This window comes from Cervus canadensis, chromosome 18, assembly GCF_019320065.1.
Source record: "Cervus canadensis isolate Bull #8, Minnesota chromosome 18, ASM1932006v1, whole genome shotgun sequence".
Lineage (NCBI taxonomy): Eukaryota > Metazoa > Chordata > Mammalia > Artiodactyla > Cervidae > Cervus > Cervus canadensis.
In genome coordinates, this window is record NC_057403.1 from 26043818 (window position 1) to 26061678 (window position 17861).

General features: G+C 39.0%; 1 protein-coding gene across 1 annotated transcript; it reads left to right on the top strand.

Moving 5' to 3' along the window:
* Positions 1-1427: 1427 nt before the first annotated feature.
* Positions 1428-1973, top strand: LOC122421458 (60S ribosomal protein L23a-like). Its single transcript, XM_043437508.1, has one exon. It carries the CDS (start codon positions 1452-1454, stop codon positions 1926-1928), a length of 477 nt encoding a protein of 158 aa, XP_043293443.1. The 5' UTR covers positions 1428-1451; the 3' UTR covers positions 1929-1973.
* The last annotated feature ends 15888 nt before the right edge of the window (positions 1974-17861 follow it).

The following is a 17861-nucleotide window of genomic DNA, read 5'->3' on the forward strand; positions in this document are numbered from 1 at the left end:
GAGACCAACCCAGACCACAGAATCTGTAAGGGTAAGTTAGCGGTATCAGTTCAGTCTCCGAGTTGTGTCCAGCTCTTTGCAACCCAATGGACTGCAGCACGCCAGACTTCCCTATCCACCAACTCCCAGAGCTTGCTTAAACTCATGTCCATCAAATCGGTGATGCCATCCAACCATCTCATCCTCTGTCGTCCCCTTCTCCTCCTACCTTCAATCTTTCCCAGCATCAGGGTCTTTTCTAATGAGTCAGTTCTTCGCATCAGGTGGCCAAGTATTGAAGCTTCAGCTTCAGCATCGGTCCTTCCAATGAATATTCAGGGCTGATTTCCTTTAGGATTGACTGATTTGATCTTGCAGGCCAAGAGACTCTCAAGAGTCTTCTCCAACATCACAGTTTGAAAACATCAGTTCTTTGGTGCTCAGCTTTCTTCATGGTCCAATTCTCACATCCATATGACTACTGGAAAAACCATAGCTTTGACTAGACAGACCTTTGTTGACAAAGTAATGTCTCTGCTTTTTAATATGCTATCTAGGTTGGTCATAGCTTTTCTTTCAAGGAGCAAGCATCTTTTAGTTTCATGGCTGCAGTCACCATCTACAGTGATTTTGGAGCCCAAGAAAATAAAGTCTGTCACTGTTTCCATTGTTTCCCCATCTATTTGCCATGAAGTGATCATGGACTGAATGCCACAATCTTAGTTTAAGGATAAGTCTTAGGCATCTGTATATTTTTAACCACTACCTCAGATGTATCAAAGTCAGATCAATGTTTGACATTCTCTGTTTTGTTTGCTTGTTTTGAGTTTTTTGACAACACTGCAGCTTATGGGATCTCAGTTCCCCAACCATGGATTTAACCTGGGCCACTTCAATGAAACCCCAGAAGCCTAACCACTAGACTACCAGGGAACTCTGTGACATTATCTACTTACACCTTTTCCCCTCAATGGTTTCTTACTGTACTTAGAACATTGTATGACCACTTAAAAATGGATAATAATGCCCTTTGTATGAGAAAGTCTATAGATAGGACAAAGTTAGAAGGAAAATAATTTTGTATTTAGAATGCCATACTCTGCAAAACAGAGAAGGGGAGTCTAAGCAGAATAGAGACATCTCTTTGCTGACAGCAAATGAATATCCAACATCCAGTCAAGAGTTATAGACATTGGGACTTCCCTGGTGGTCCAGTGGCTAAGACTCTGCACTCCCAATGCGGGGGGCCTGGGTTTGATCTCTGGTCAGGGAACTAGATCCCATATTGCTGCAACTAAGACCTGGAGCAGCCAAATAAATAAATAAACTTGAAACAAAGAGTTAATAGATGTTTGAAAAGGCAGAAAAATAGTAGTTCATAGAAATAGATGCAGAAATGACAGAGAAGAGAAACAGCAAAGAAGTTTAGAAGAATCATTATAAATAAGATCCAGTGTAGAGAAACCCTTTTCATGAAGATGGCGCCGAAGGCGAAGAAGGAAGCCCCTGCCCCTCCTAAAGCTGAAGCCAAAGCAAAGGCTTTGAAGGCCAAGAAAGCAGTGTTGAAAGGTGTCCACAGCCACAAGAAAAAGAAGATCCGGACGTCACCCACCTTCCGGCGGCCCAAAACACTGCGGCTCAGGAGGCAGCCCAAATATCCTCTGAAGAGCGCCCCCAGGGGAAACAAACTTGACCACTATGCCATCATCAAATTCCCCCTCACCACTGAGTCAGCCATGAAGAAAATAGAAGACAACAACACACTGGTATTCATTGTGGATGTCAAGGCCAACAAGCACCAAATTAAACAGGCTGTGAAGAAGCGCTATGACATTGACGTGGCTAAGGTCAATACTCTGATCAGGCCTGATGGAGAGAAGAAGGCATATGTTCGACTGGCTCCTGACTATGATGCTTTGGATGTTGCCAACAAAATTGGGATCATCTAAACTGAGTCCAGCTGGCTAATTCCAAATATAAGTTTTCACTATGTATATGCTTCTTGTCTTTATGTTGATTTTTGGGTGCGGGGCCATACTGTGGTACATAAACACTTAAGTAACCAGGAAAAAAAAAAAAAAAAGATCCAGTGTATAGGAAAACATGAACATGGTGAGAAAAAGTTAAGATTAAAAAAAAAAAAAAAAAAAACACCTCAAATGGACTTTCTGGAGATGAAACTGCAACATCTTAAGTGTATGAAATTAACAACAGATTAGACATGAGAGCAGAAAAAGTCTAGCATACACAGCAAAAGAAAGTATCCAAAACAAAGCTCAGAGAGGAAAAAGGAAACAAAAAACAGTAACACAGCAGTAATGACCTGGGGGATAACACCAGGAAGTCCAACATACATATTTTTGTTGTTCAGTCGCTAAGTCATGTCCAACTCTTTGCAAACCCATGGACTACAACACACCAGGCCTCCCTGTCCCTCACTATCTCTTGGAATTTGGCCAACTCCATGTCCATAGAGTCAGTGATGCTATCTAAACATCCTGCCCCTTCATGGATCACTGCCTTGTGGTGTAGGGGCTTGCGTAACTCAGTGGAGCTGTGAGCCATGCTGTGCAGAGCCACCCAAGACAGACAGGCCATAGTTAAGAGTTCTGAGAAAATGTGGCCCACTGGAGCAGGGAATGGCAAACCACTCCAGTATTCTTGCCACAAGAACCCCATGAACAGTATAAAAAGACAAAGACCACATATATTATTGGAGTTATAAACTACATGAAGCAAAATCAGACAAAAATGAAAAAGAAATCTCTAATTACAGCTGGAAATTTCAACACTCCTCTTTCATTTATAGGACAAGTAGACACAAAAAGATCTGACCTGCTGTTTATATCAACTTTACATTTATAGAACACTTCATTCAACCACAGCAGGATATATTTTCTTTTCAACTGCATATAAGATATTCATCACAATATACCATAAAAAAGTCCCTGTAAATTTAAAGGGCTTAAAATATATTATCTTACCACAATAGAATTCATCTAGAAATCAAAAATAAAAATACTTGGAAAAATTTGCAAAGTAATATTTAAACACCATATGTCTAAAGGATCCATAAGTCAAGAAGAAATTATGAAGAAAATGTAAAACTTTTAACATGATAAAGAAAATACAGCATACTGAAATTTGTGAGTGACAGCTAAATAGAACTACACAGAAGGGAGGGAAATTCTACCTTCCAAATCAAGGCTCTAAGTATTAAAAAGTATCAGTTAAACCCAAAGCAAACAAAATTAAGTAGAGTGGAAATCAAGGAAAGAGAAAAACAGAGATACAGAGAAAATCAATTAAAGTTTAATTGGTTCTATGAAAAAAATCAATAAAATTGACAAACCTCTATCAGAGGCAATCAACAGAAAAGAGAGAACACACAAGTTCCCAATATCAGAAATTAAAATGTGGACATCAAAATTTCAAATAAACAACCTAACTTTACACCTAAATGAACAAGAAAAAGAACAAACAAAATGAAAAGGTAGGTGAAGAAAAGTTATCACAAAGATCAGCTCAGAAATAAAATACACACAAAACAATACAAAAGATGAATGAAACTAAGAGCTGATTCTTTGAAAAGATAAACAAAATTAATAAACCTTTAGCCAGACTTGTCAAGGGAAAAAGAGAGCCCAAATCAATAAAATCAGAAATAAAAAGTTACCACTGACACCACAAAAATATAAGGGGTCTTAAGAGATTACAAATAAATACAAATACAAACAAATATGCCAATAAAATGGACAACCTAGAAGAAATGGACAAATTCCTAGAAATGAATACTATCCCAAGACTGTACCAGGAAGAAATAAGAAGTATGAACAGGTCAGTTACCAGTATTGAAGTTGAAAAAGTTATTTAAAAAGCAAAAATCTCCCAACAAACAAAGGTCCAGAACCAGATGGCTTCACAGGTATATTCTAACAAACATTTAGAGGGCAGTTAACACCTATCCTTCACAAGCTATTCCCCCAAATTTGCAGAGTCAGAAATGCCCCAGACTCCAGGGCGGTTCAGCCTGCAGAAGTGCGCATGCACAGCCTGGTGTAGCCTGTTGAGCGATGATGCCATAGCCAGAGACAGGCCTTCAAAAGCCAAGGAGGAAACTAGGAATGTCAAGCCTGTGTGCGCTGAGTACCCGACTTTCATTCCAGGTAGGAATGCTGATGTCAACCCTGGATGTGACCTGGATGAGGTCTGTGGTCCAGGGTTGGGGGTAGGAGGGGTTTTTCTCCCTGGGGAAACCCTAGGGCCTGAAACTGGCCCTAGCACACAACTGGTGGTGTAGTGTGTTTGTGTTTAGGTGTGTAGGGGCGGCTCTCCGTGCCTGACCTGATGTGTCTGACCTCCAGCTACTTCTGTGCAATGATCGTGGCAGTGGATGGAGTCATGTTGCCCTGTAGTGTTTACTCTGGTGTGTCTGTTTTTTTTGGATTAGGTGTGAGTTGTGTATGCACTTGTATGTGACTGGAGAAGTAACAGGAAGTGGTTTGTGGGTATTTTCTGACTGTGGAATTACTTATATGAGGTAGAGAATGATGTGGTGCCTTAGGCTTGTGGTTTTGTTGGCTGAATGAGCTAGTAGGTAACTGTGAATATGTCTGTAATTATAGACGTGTTGGTATTTATATGATGGTTATGGAAGGCTTGTGGTTCTCCTGTGTACCTGTTGCATGGTAGCAGACTATTGAGCAACTCATAAACTGTACCTGGCTGTGACTAACTGGGTATCTGATTTGTTGTTGTTTAGTTGCTAAGTCATGTCTGACCAGGGTTTGAACCCACGTCTCCTGCTTGGAAGGCAGATTCTTTACCACTGAGCCACCTGGGAAGCCCAGGAATCTGATATTGGCTTTTATTTGAGCCTACAAAATTGTGATTGGCAATTAGGTAAGTAAAATAATTACAGATGTAAGAATTAAAAAGGAGGTGATAAGACTATTGTAATTTCCAAGTGATAGCGTTGTATACCCAGAAACTCCATATCAACTAATAACAAATATAGTAAATTGAATAAGATGCCACAGGTTGCTTGCAAACAAAAGGTTTTATTAACTACCACTGTGAATATGTCTGTGTGTTCTCTTTCTGCTCCTGGATGAAATCTTGAGGGTTCCTAGGTTACACTAGTGGTAAAGAATATGCCTGCCCATGCAGGAGACTCAGGAGACACCCGTTCAATCCCTGGGTCAGGGAAGATCCCCTAGAGTAGGAAATGGCAACCCACTCCACTATTCTTGCCTGGAAAATTACATGGACAGAGGAGCCTGGAGGGCTACAGTCCATGGAGTCACAAAGAGTCAGAAACAAATGAGTACAGATGAAATCTTAGCAGGTTGAGTAACTTCTTCAGTCACTGTAAGATAATAAATCTGAGATCACTCTCAGTAAGTATAATCATTTTTGCTAATTAAAATATTCCCCGGAAGAAGTCACTACTTCATACTTCTTCTAAATCAAAAACTTTCCACCTTCTGCAACTTGGAAAGAATAAAAAATTAGTTTCTTCTCTGATATACCAGTCTGTTATTTGACTCCTTTACTTTATCCCTCTCTGTAGGTGGTCTCTGGCTCATCTGGAATTGAACCAGGGGAAGAGAAAACTAAGGAGCAAGAAAAATCTCACTTGATTGGTATTGCAGTAATCTAACTAAAGTTATATCTTGCCTGGTGGCATTCAAAGATAACTTTTAAAAATCTCTTTGTTTTCCAATAGTTTAATGAGAAATTTCAAATATACAGCCAACTTGAGGGAGTTTTACACTGAACATATGCTCACCACCTATAGCCTATCCTTCACGTTTTATTACACTAGCTTTGTCATATACCTGGGCATTTCTCTATGCACCCATTAATCCATCTAATTATTATGTGCACTTCACAGTGAACTGTAGATATCAGTACAGTATCTCCTAAATACTTTAGCAAGCATATTAATGAGTTCAATCTTTGTTTGCCTGTTTCGATGTACATATAGGAAAAAGGCAGAAATTTTTGAGTGTACTTTCTTGGTTTTGACCAATGTGTATATGTACTCCAAACTCTTGTCAAGATATAGAAGTTTACTATCTCCTGAAGAATTGCCTTCATGTCTCAGATGTCATCAAAACTCACACCCAGCCATCCAGAGGCAAATATCATTCTTTTTTGGAAGGGGATGGCTGGTTAATTTTGTCTCTTTAGAGTTTCATATAAATGAAATCACACAAAATATACATGTTTGTGTAAGTGTTCTTTTGAAGAGCATGTTTTTTAGATTTTATATATATATAAAATATTGTTGGATATATCAGAAATTCATTCCTTTTTATCACTGAGTAGTGTTTTATTGTATGACTAACCTATGGGCTTCCCTGGTGGCTCAGAATCCACCTGCAATGCAGGAGCCTTGGGTTTGACCCCTGGGCTGAGACGATCTCCCGGAGGAGGGCATGGCAACCGACTCCAGTATTCTTGCCTGGAGAATTCCATGGTCAGAAGAGCCTGGCGAGCTATAGTCCATGGGGTCGCAAAGAGTCGGACTGACTGAGCAGCTAAGCACAGCACACCACCTATCAGTTCTCATAAGGATGTATACTTGGGTTGTTTTGGCTAAAAACTTCAGTAGCATTCTTTTACAAGTCTTTCTGGATTATGGTTTTCATGCATGTGTGCTAAGTCGCTCCAGTCATGTCCCAACTCTTTTGCGACCCCATGGACCCCTGGCTACAGCCCACCAGGCTTCTCTGTCCATGAGATTCTCCAGGCAAGAATACTGGAGTGAGTTGCCATGCTCTCCTCTGGGGGATCTTCCAAACCCAGGGATCGAACCCACGTCTCTTACATCTTCTGCATTGGCAGGCAGATTCTTTACCACTTAGAGACACCTAGGAAGCCCTTGGTTTTCAACCTCTTCGGTAAAGAGCCAGGAGTGGCATTGTTGAATCATAAAATGATGTATATTTAGTTTTATAAGAAACTTTCCAGATGTTTCTCCATTTTACAGCCCCACCAACAATATCTGAGAGTGCCAGTTCTACAAAACTCCAACTTGGTGAGTGTGCAGTGGTATTTTAGTGGTTTTAATTTGCATCTCCCTGCTAATTAATGATGTTGCATTCTCTTTCATAAGATTTTTGGCTATTTGCAATTTTTATAAAATATAAAAATCTTTTGACCATTTTTAATTGGATTTTTAAAAATTATTGAGTTGTGGAGTTCTTTATGTATCCTCTTTACCAGTCCTTTGTCATGGATCAATGTATGTTTTGTGAATATTTTCTCCTAGTCTGTTCCTTGCCTGTTTTCCTAAAGATGTCTTCTGGTGACAAGTTTTTAATTTTGATGAACTCTTTATCAGTTTTAACCTTTAATGTTTTTTGTCTTCTGTGATCTAAGAAACATTTACCTATCCCTAAATCACAAAACTCTTTATCTTTTTCAGTAATCACTCTTTGGTTTTGGCATTTATATTTAAATGTATGACCAAACTTGTTTTGTTTTTTGTGGTTTTTTTTTTTTTGGTTTGACAGATAAGGTAAATACTCAAATATCTCTGCAAAAAGATAGTTTTCTTTCTTTATAATCTATATGCCTTTTATTTCTGTTTTTGTTTTATTACATTGGCAAAGACCTCTAATATAGCTGCTGAAATGTAAGTGATGACAGTGGGCATTGTTGCCTTACTCCCAATCTTAAGAGGAAATTATTCAATATTTTACCGTTAAGCATGATGTCAACAGTGTATTTGTTTTGGTGGGGGTGGTCTGATGAAACAGTTTGAAGAAACTGTCTTCTATTCTTAGATTCCTAGTTTTGTGGGGAAAAAAGGTACTAATACAAGTGGATATTAAACCTTGTTGGATACTTTTTTAAAAATATATTTATTAGGCTGCTCTAGCTGTTTAGTTGGTGTACTCGAGATCTTTGATCTTCATTGCACCATGTGGGATCTTTAGCTTCAGCATGTGAACTCTTAGATGTAGCATGTGGGATCTAGTTCCCTGACCACAGATTGAACCCAGGCCCCCTGCATTGGGGGTGTGGAATCTTAGCCACTGGACCACCAGGGAAGTCCCTCTTTCATAATTTCAATGTCATTTTTTTTGCAAACCTTATCAAGCTGTTAAGATTAACTGATTTGGTACTCTGCCAGATCCATCCTGCTAATTATAGTTGCTGAGTCCAATTGCTTCATTTTATTGGCCTCTGTTCACTTAGGAAGGGATTGGAATAAATAGCCTTTAGCTTCCCAATTGATCTCTGAAGATGCACTATTAAAATAATGTTTTGAAAATTAATGGTTAATTCACAACTATGTAAATTTCTATTTTCCATCTGTAAAAAAATTAATAAATAAAAATGATTAACTACTAGCTATGTAAATTCTGTTTCCTCAACTATAAAATGGAAATAAGTGACTACACTTCATAAACTTGATGTGAATTTTGACATACTATAGAAGACTCAATTACTGGTAACCTATGATTTCTGAGAGGAAAAAAGCAGAGAGGACTAGGAAAGGCTCAATGGAAGAGTGATAGCTGGTCTCAGCCTTTGATGAATACATTTTGATAGCTGGTAACTGAGAATTATAATGGGTGGACATTCCAAGCACAGGAAAAGGCATGAGAAACATTGCTAATGTGGAAAACAGCAAAGCAAGTCCTGGGAATATTAAGCAATCTATGTTCAGTTGACATATAAAGTATATGCTCTAAGTTAGTGGTAGATTAAACTTGAAAAGTAGAAAGTGAACAAAATATGAAAGACCTTGAATAATACAGTAAGAAGTTCAGACTGTTCAAGAACTAAAGAATGATAGTGCAGCAATGAGATAACCAAAATTGTCATTCAGATTTGTCTGGGAGATATAAATAGGGATTGCATATTTATACAAAGACCACATTCTGCATTGCTCCATGATCTCAAAAAATTTGCTCTTTGTCAGTCTCCTTACTGGATTAATTCACTCAGCAACCCAGGTAACCATTTAGCTGTTTCCACTAAATGAAGTTAGGGAGAATAAAAACTGGTTCTTCCCTGGTGGTCCAGAGGTGAAGAATCTGCCTCACAATGCAGGGGACGTAGGTTTGATCCCTGGTCAGTGAACTAAGATCCAACTGCATGACATGGAGCAACCAAGGCCGTGTGCTACACAGTCTGTGTGCATGATGCAATAAAGATCCAATGTGCTGCAACTAAGACCTGATACAGCCAGCTACATTGCTTTTTAGTGATTCTGGTTACATGTGAAACAGATGGATGTCTGCAAAGGGTAGATGACAGCCCTACTTTTCGACCATCAGTACAACTGAAGTCAAATATCCTAACCTGCTCTCTGCTCTACTTCTGTCTGTGCTTACATTTCATTTTGCCCTTGGAAATGCCAGTTGTGTCATGAACACTGCAAATGTATTAAACCTCAACTCGAAAGGTTCTGCCCCCATTTTTCGCCTTAATTTAACCATGCTTTTTCTAAGAATTTCTCTTCCTCTCTAGGCCTTTAGAGTTGATGTTGCTTATTTCACATGCTTCACATCCATGGAGCCCAGAGAAAGGGTGGATGCTATTTTTTATTACCAACCTACACATTTGTATCCCTCATTTTTAAAAAATTTATTTAATTGTAGGCTAATTACAATATTGTAGTGGTTTTTGCCATACATTGACATGAATGGGTGTACATGTGTTCCCCATCCTGAACCCCCCTCCCACCGCCCTCCCCATCCCATCCCTCTGAGTCATCCCAGTGCACCAGCCCTGAGCACTGTCTCATGCATCGAACCTGGACTGGTGGTCTGTTTCACATATGATAATATGCATGTTTCAATACTATTCTCTCTGATCATCCCACCCTCGCCTTCTCCCACAGAGTCCAACAGACTGTTCTATACATCTGTGTCTCTTTTGCTGTCTCGCATATAGGGTTATCATTACCATCTTTCTAAATTCCATATATATGCGTTAGTTTATTGTATTGGTGTTTTTCTTTCTGACTTACTTCACTCTGTATAATAGGCTCGTTTCATCCACCTCATTAGAACTGATTCAAATGTATTCTTAATGGCTGAGTAATTTTCATATATTAATAAAAGTCTTTCAGTGTGAGAGCTATGTCATATGCTTATATCCCTTCCTGTACTTCAAACTACTGTAACCTGTTGAAAACTCATTCTGGAATATAGTTTTGAGAAAATCTTATGGATCTAAGTTTTTTTTTTAAAAAAAAAGAAATTTGCATTTCAGCTAGACTTGCTCTCACTCATGCTGGTAGTTGTAAGGACATATGTATCTAAGCCCATTTTCATAGAAACTACTGTTTCAACCAGGTTTACTGATTTCCAGGTTGTGGGTTAGAGTCAGTTCAGTTCAGTTCAGTTGCTCAGTCGTGTCCTGCTCTTTGAATCACAACACTCCAGGCCTCCCTGTCCATCACCAACTCCCGGAGTTTACTCAAACTCATGTCCATCGAGTCGGTGATGCCATCCAGCTATCTCATCTTCTGTTGTCCCCTTCTTCTCCTACCCCCAATCCCTCCCAGCATCAGGGTCTTTTCCAATGAGTCAACTCTTCCCGTGAGGTGGCCAAAGTATTGGAGTTTCAGCTTCAGCATCAGTCCTTCCAATGAATACCCAGGACTGATCTCCTTTACGATGGACTGGTTGGATCTCCTTGCAGTCCAAAGGACTCTCATATGAGTCTTCTTCAACACCACAGTTCAAAAGCATCAATTCTTCGGCCCTCAGCTTTCTTCAGTCCAATTCTCACATCCATACATGACCACTGGAAAAACCATAGCCTTGACTAGACGGACCTTTGTTGGCAAAGTAATGTCTCTGCTTTTAAATATGCTATCTAGGTTGGTCATAACTTTCCTTCCACATGCCTCCCCAAAAGATATGTTGTTTTTTTTTTTAATTAAAAAATATTTATTTTTGGCTGCACTGGGTCATTGATGCACACAGGCTTTTCTCTAGTTGCGGCAAGCAGAGGCTACTCTAATGTTGTGGTGCATGGGGCTTGTTTTGTTGAGGAGCACAGGCTCAGTAGTTGTGGCACATGGGCTTAGTTGCCCTGCAGCATGTGGGATCTTCCTGGGCCAAAGAACCTGTGTCCTCTGTGTTGGCAGATAGATTCCCAACCACTGGACCACCAGGGAAGCCCCCCCCCCCCCACCCAAAAGATATGTTTAAGTCCTAACCCCAGCAGTTATGAATGTGACTTTATTTGGAAACAGGAACAGGGTTTTTGCAGATATCATTAAGTTAAGCTGAGATCACACTGGATGAGGGTGGGCTCTATATCTAGTAACTCCTGTCATAAAGAGAAGTTTTGGAGACATCAGAGAAGAGACAAAGGGAATAAGATCATGTGAAGAGACTGGAGTGATCCAACTACAAGCCAAGGATTGCCTGGGGCTACAAAAGTTGTATGAGGCAGGGAAGGATTCTTCCCTAGAACCTTCAGAGGGAGCAGGGTGCTGATTACACCTGTGGGTTTTGGACTTTCTAGCCTCCATAACTGTGAGAGAAGAGCAAAATACCAGACTTGGTGGCTTATCAAAATCCTTGGTGGCCTAAGTTTTGTGGTGTTTTGCTATGGTAGATCTAGGAAATAAACACACTTCTCAGTCACTGAAAACTTCAACAGCAGTTTTTGAATTCTCTCTCTAGTTCCATTATGGTTACCTACATGGAAAACTTACCCTGTTGGCTGGTCCGCCTCTTCTGTCATATACTTTTGCAATGGTAGAGAACAGTAATGAAAGACAATATATCATGTGTATTATAAACAAGTTGAAAAGTAAAAGTATATGTCTCTTTCATTTACACAGTCAGATTTGAAAGCTTAAATTCTACCAAACTTACTACAGTAGGACTCCAACTAGGCCAAGCAGGAATTCTACAAGGAGTGCAGTGTGTGGACTTCTGTTGTTCACTTTTATTACACAATACATCTACACTTCTTGAAAGATAGAAAAAATGAAGGGAAAAAACCCCAAACCATCCATAATCCCAGCTCTTCAGGATTATCACTCTGACATCTGCTAACCATTCTCCTTCATATTGTATTCTGAACTTGTACAACAAAAGTGTATTTGGATAGAAATGGTTACTTATTTTACACCTTGTTTTGTTAGCTTCCCTATCACACTGTAGAAAATGATGTATTTTTATTGTACTGTAAAAACACGGAAGGGCAGTGGAGAAAGAGACCTGAGGGGAATGAAATGTGCCATGTGCTTTCCCATCCCGCTCTATTCATGCTTTTGGCACTCTCCAGTTAGAGGACACAGTCCTACTGGAAAGTTCTTCAGGTAAAAGGGTTCTCAAAAGCCTTCCAACTTACACTTAACCCTACGAGAAGGCCAGGTCTGAATGGTTATCCATAATCGATGGGTGAGGAAATAATCCCTTGAGTAGAAAGAGCCAGATCTAGGCCATGACACAGTTTGGGTCATTCTCCCATCCCTTTAGGCATTCGATCATAAGGGATTTAAAAAATGATAGAAATGATTGTTTCTCTCAAATTGACTTTGCTCCTAATAGTTTTGAAATACCTGGTGAATGTGTCAGTTTCTCTCTGTAGTTCTTTATTAATATTCTCAGGCTATATTATTCAGCAAAATACAAAACTAGAATTTTATCTTCACAGTGAACTGAAATGTTTATCCTTCTCTGGTGACTTTATCTCTAGTAATGTTTGCCTTAAAGACTATTTTGTCTGGAATTTAAATACAACAGCTTTCTTTTGGATGGTGGTTTGGTAGTTTAGTCGCTAAGTCGTGTCCGACTCTTGCGAGCCCACAACTGTAGTGTGAAGGCTTCTCTGTCCATGGGATTCTCCAGGCAATACTGGGGTGGTTGCCATTTCCCATGTGCCTAATATATCTTTTTCTGTATTTTTCACTTTTCTGTCCTTATCTTTTTAGAGATTTCCCTTGCAAATAGCCTATAGCTGCTTTTAAAAAAGAATCCTATTTCATGATCCTTAATTTTAACTGAAAAGCTGAGCCTTTTACATTTACTGGATTATGATATTTCTTAGATTTATTTCCACTATTCATTATGTGGTTTCTACTTACCTTCCATTTTGGTTTTGTTGTTTCCTCCCTCACATTCCTGCCTTTCTTTGGGTTTTTTTTTTTTTTTCTCCTTACTCCATTATCTTTCTCTAGTTTTTCCTCTCCCCCTGCCACCCCTGCTTCCCTTTCTTAGTGGCTACCCTGCTTGTTTTCAGCATGTACACTTAAACATCAGTACATTTAGCATCTCCCTTAAATATAAAGATCTGACAGTGTTTTAACACAGTAACTCAATCAAAAGTTTGTTTCTCAAAATCTGAGTTCTTTTAACTCCACAAAGTAGACATATCATGGTTTTATAGTCACTATTCCTTAATAAAAACATTTATATTAAACATTCTTTTGTGTAAATGTTTAACCTTCAGTGTATTTTAATTTGGTCTCGTGTTTTCTCCTATTTTACACATTTCCTAAAAGATTCCTGATGCAGCATTGCTAGGAACTCCCTGGCTGCCTATGCTAATTAATTAACTCTACCCAGCTAAAGCCCTGGAGTTCATTCCTCCAACCATCTGCACATAATCTCATTTTATATAACTTTTATAGGACTTCCCTGGTGGCTCAGATGGTAAAGAATCTGCCTGCAATGCAGGACACCTGGGTTTGATCAGGAAGATCCCCTGGAGAAGGTAACAGTAACTCACTCCAACTCTTGCCTGAATTCCATGGACAGAGGAGCTTGGTGGGTTACAGTCCATAAGGTCACAAAGAGCTGGACATGACTGAGCGATTAGCACTTTCTTACAGAACTTTCATTCAGTAACACACATTCAAAATTCCCTTTCATGTGGTAGGATATCTGAATAAATGTCTCTCAAGCCTGATATTATTCTAAGGATAGAAAAATAATCATTAGAGAAAAGCCATCCCCAGGGCATGCAGTGGAAATTGGATACATCTCAGAATGTCTGAGTTGAGGGGTGAGTGTTGAGGGAAAAGCAATTTTTACTGAAATATCCCAGAGCATTGAGATATAGTTTATTGGGGACCTATGAGCATGCTTCAGTTATTCAGTATGACAGACTTCCTTTGATCTCAAATCTTGCACATTCCCTCCTCTTTCATTCTAACCAGGTTCATCTGATACTCCACTGAGAAAATACAGTTAACCAAATAGGAACTCCTTTTAATCTCCCCACCACCAAAATCTCAGGTTTGCTGTGACACCTGTATTCTCTTCCCTCCTGTTCAGAGAAAGTACCACTTATTGAGTCATCTGTGCAACAACTCCTCTTCTCCCATCTTCTCAAATACTTCTGTCCCAAAGTTACCTTCCAGTTTACAAATATACTGTACCCAGCTTTAATAACAAACCCAAACCAAAGAACCAAACTCCCTTTACCTCACATTTGCCTCACACTAACCTGAAGGTTTCTAGTGAAACATTTAAAGGGTCTACATGTGCTGCCTCTCTTCCTATCTTTACCTTCACCCTTTAACTCTAGGAATGACAAACATCTGTTAAGCACTCATGTGCTGAGTACTTAAAAATGTGAATTCTTACTTACTCCTTACAACTTTATGAGATGATATACAGATAAGGCAGCTGAGGTACAAATGTTACAAAACTTGCAGAGAGCCTCAAATATAGTGGCAGTAACAGTTTTCAAACCTGGTAACAGAGCCAAGTTATCATCAGTCTACCTTATGCTAAACCAATCTGGTTTATGACCCCCCACAATCCATTAAAAAGGCTTTTGAACAGGTTTACAGTGGCTTGTATACTGCCAAATTTAAAGGACACTGACTTATTTAATTTTGTGGTAAAATCAACAAATGATCATTTCTATCTACTTGGCTTCTAAGACATCACACTCTAGATAGGCTTGTAGTACCTCATTAGCAAAGGAATCAGCTGATTTTCTTTTCTGTGTGTCTTAGGAGAGCACCAAGGCTCAAATCTAGCTTTCTTGCTTCCTCTAAATACATATACTTTACCTCAAGGATTTTGTCCTATCACCTGTCATTAATACTGTTTTAAGGCTTCTGGTGCAAAACTTAAAAAGAATTGCTCTGATTCCCACTTACTGTCAAACAAGCTTTACAGATCTGACATACCTCAAATTCTTGATTCTGTTCCCTCCTAAACTGCTTCTCTATGGCCCCTAACATCTTCATCAGCTAGCCTTACACATTAAAAGTTGGCATAGTACTTGATGTCTTCCTGTTATCATGCATCTCGTTAAGTCTTGTCAACTCACTTCCAAATAAAAACCATAACTATCAATTTCCACCCATCTCGAATGTTAACATCTTACTTTTATCACCTTGCTTTAGTGATTACTCAAGCCTCTAAAATGGCCACTCTGCCTCTCTACTCTTGCTCCCATTCCAACCCACTCTTCACAAAGCATCAAATGGTCTTATCAAAATATCTATCACACTGCCATACTTAAGTCTTCTTTGGCAGATTCTCATGGCACTTAAGAACGAATCAAGTCTTTGACACAATGGCCTATGACTCTCACATCATATGCTCCATACCTGTATCTTCAACCACATCCTACACCACCTCCCCCCAATACCACCCAGCACACACAAAAGCACTAGTAAGACCTTAAAAGGACAGCAGTATGTTGTTTTGATATTCATTGTATATCTAATGACCAGTGTGTAAGAGGTAGTAAGCAAATATTTGCCAAAGTCTGCAAAAGCCATCTCTCCCATCTATTACACTGAAATAATTACAAGAAGCCATAAAATAGACATAACACACCAAGTTTGTCACTTGCCTCTCGTTTTTTCTAGATATAAAATGAAGAAATAATATGCATACTGTCTACTACCCAGTGGAGCTGCTCTGAAGATAAAATAGTTTAGACCGTAAGTTCTCATAGTGTGGTCTGTGGCACAGCAGCCACACCATTACCTGGGAACTGGTTGGAAATACAAATTCTAAGCCCCCATCAACCCAGATTTCCTAAATCAGCAACTCTGGACATGGGACCCAGCAACAAGCCCTCTAAGAGATTCTAGTGTACACTGAAGTTTAAAATTTTACATGAAAACACCATAAAAAAATAGAGCTAAATAAACGCTAGGTTATGTTATTACTGCCTTGTATGACAAAATCACGTTTGCTGTTCACCAGTGATACATTGTAAAATTACAAAGTGGGATTTTTCATAAAATAGCTTGTATTGGCCCATTATTTTAAAACAGAACACCTTAAACGTGAAGTACATGTGCAGTATCTAAGCAAGGAAAGCAGAGATATCACTTAAACAGATATAACTAAGGAATACCTGGAACAGTAGATGAAAGGTTATAACTGAAAATTAGGATACTTTAGATATTTTGTTGGGTTTTGGGAAGAATGTTTTACGGTGCCTCACATGATTTGGGTGTAAGGGAACTATTAATATGTATGTGGGCAAAGTGGGATTAACCATAATTTATCTTATACATCTTGACTAACAATTATTCCAGTTCCCAACAAACTACTTTATTAGGATGGAGTAAGATAGATGTTCAGGTCATCTACCTCCTGACATGTTAAATAAAACGACAGTTGTGATTTTCAGATTCGACTTCCCTCTTTGGGTCAACACTGCCAAGCTGGGTGGGAGTGGGGGATATCCTAAGCCAGTCAACAGATACATTAATGAATTCTCTTAGTTTTGTCTTAGCGTTTCAGGCTTTATTTACTGACTCCAAAGCTGCAAAAACAGAGCGGAGTTAAGACCTAAATGAAGCATGAGAGATTAAGAAAATGCCTTATGACTAAAATCTTTATGGGAAATGTTGTTCCTACTGTGATTTATAAGAGGAGACTTTTTTTTTGGCTGCACCCAATCCCAACCAGGGATTGAACCCACACCCTTGACAGTGCCAAGTGCAGAGTCCTAGTCCAGTGATTAGGACTGGACCACTAGTGAATCCCCAGGAGGCAGTTTTTAAATGATGTACAAACAACTGGTTTAACTCCTTTGTAAATTTAGTACGTAACAACACAGTAACGCTGTGGGTTTTTCTTTTTGGCCATGCAGCATGCAGGATCTTAGTTCCCCTGACCAGGGATTGAATCCCAGACCAGGGATAGAACCTGTGCCCCCTGCATTGGGAGCATGGAGTATTCCCTGCACTGCAAGGGAAATCCTTAAGAGCTTTTAAAAGGCAGTTTTAAGTCAACCTCAAATGCTGTATTGCTGATGTTCACCATTCAAGAAAATCTTAAAACATTATTTATATCAAGTTACATTGTGATGAGGGAATAAAAAGTACCTTCAGGAAGGATTGGTTTGCACAATAGAATCCTGCCCAGAGTGTGAACCACTTTTTTCATACCCATCCCATCCTCTCCACCTTTGTAAAAGAAAGCAGTAACTCAATGGGGAGAATCCCTTCACAATGTCTACCAAATCATCATGTTGTATGCTTCAAATATCTTACAATTTTGTCAGTTATACCTCAGAAGAGCTGGAGAAAACAACAACAAAAAAGCTGGAGAAAACAAAAAAAGGTGTGTTTGTTAAAGTAGGGGAAGAATGAAATAATCTGCAGATTAAGACTGAGATCCAAGTGTTGACTTTTAACTCAAATTGTGGATGTTCTGGGATGCTGAATGGTTTTCTCTTTTTAAAAATCAAATAATCAAAAACTTTCCTGTTAACGCATATGCTGTTCCCACAGAAATGTACAAGACAGTAAAATGGTCATTCCAAAGCCAGTTTATCTGAAAAAGACAAATTATATGAAGTCTATGTTTATCTTTATTTAACTAAATGTTCTTAAAACTTCCTAAGCTCAAATGATATGTCACAAAATAGTGTCAGAAACATGAAGATATAAATAAATTAAAACA

What these genes read in the sequence shown, in the direction of transcription:
- LOC122421458 (XM_043437508.1), top strand. Translation starts at nt 1,452, where the DNA reads ATGAAGATGGCGCCGAAGGCGAAGAAGGAAGCCCCTGCCCCTCCTAAA.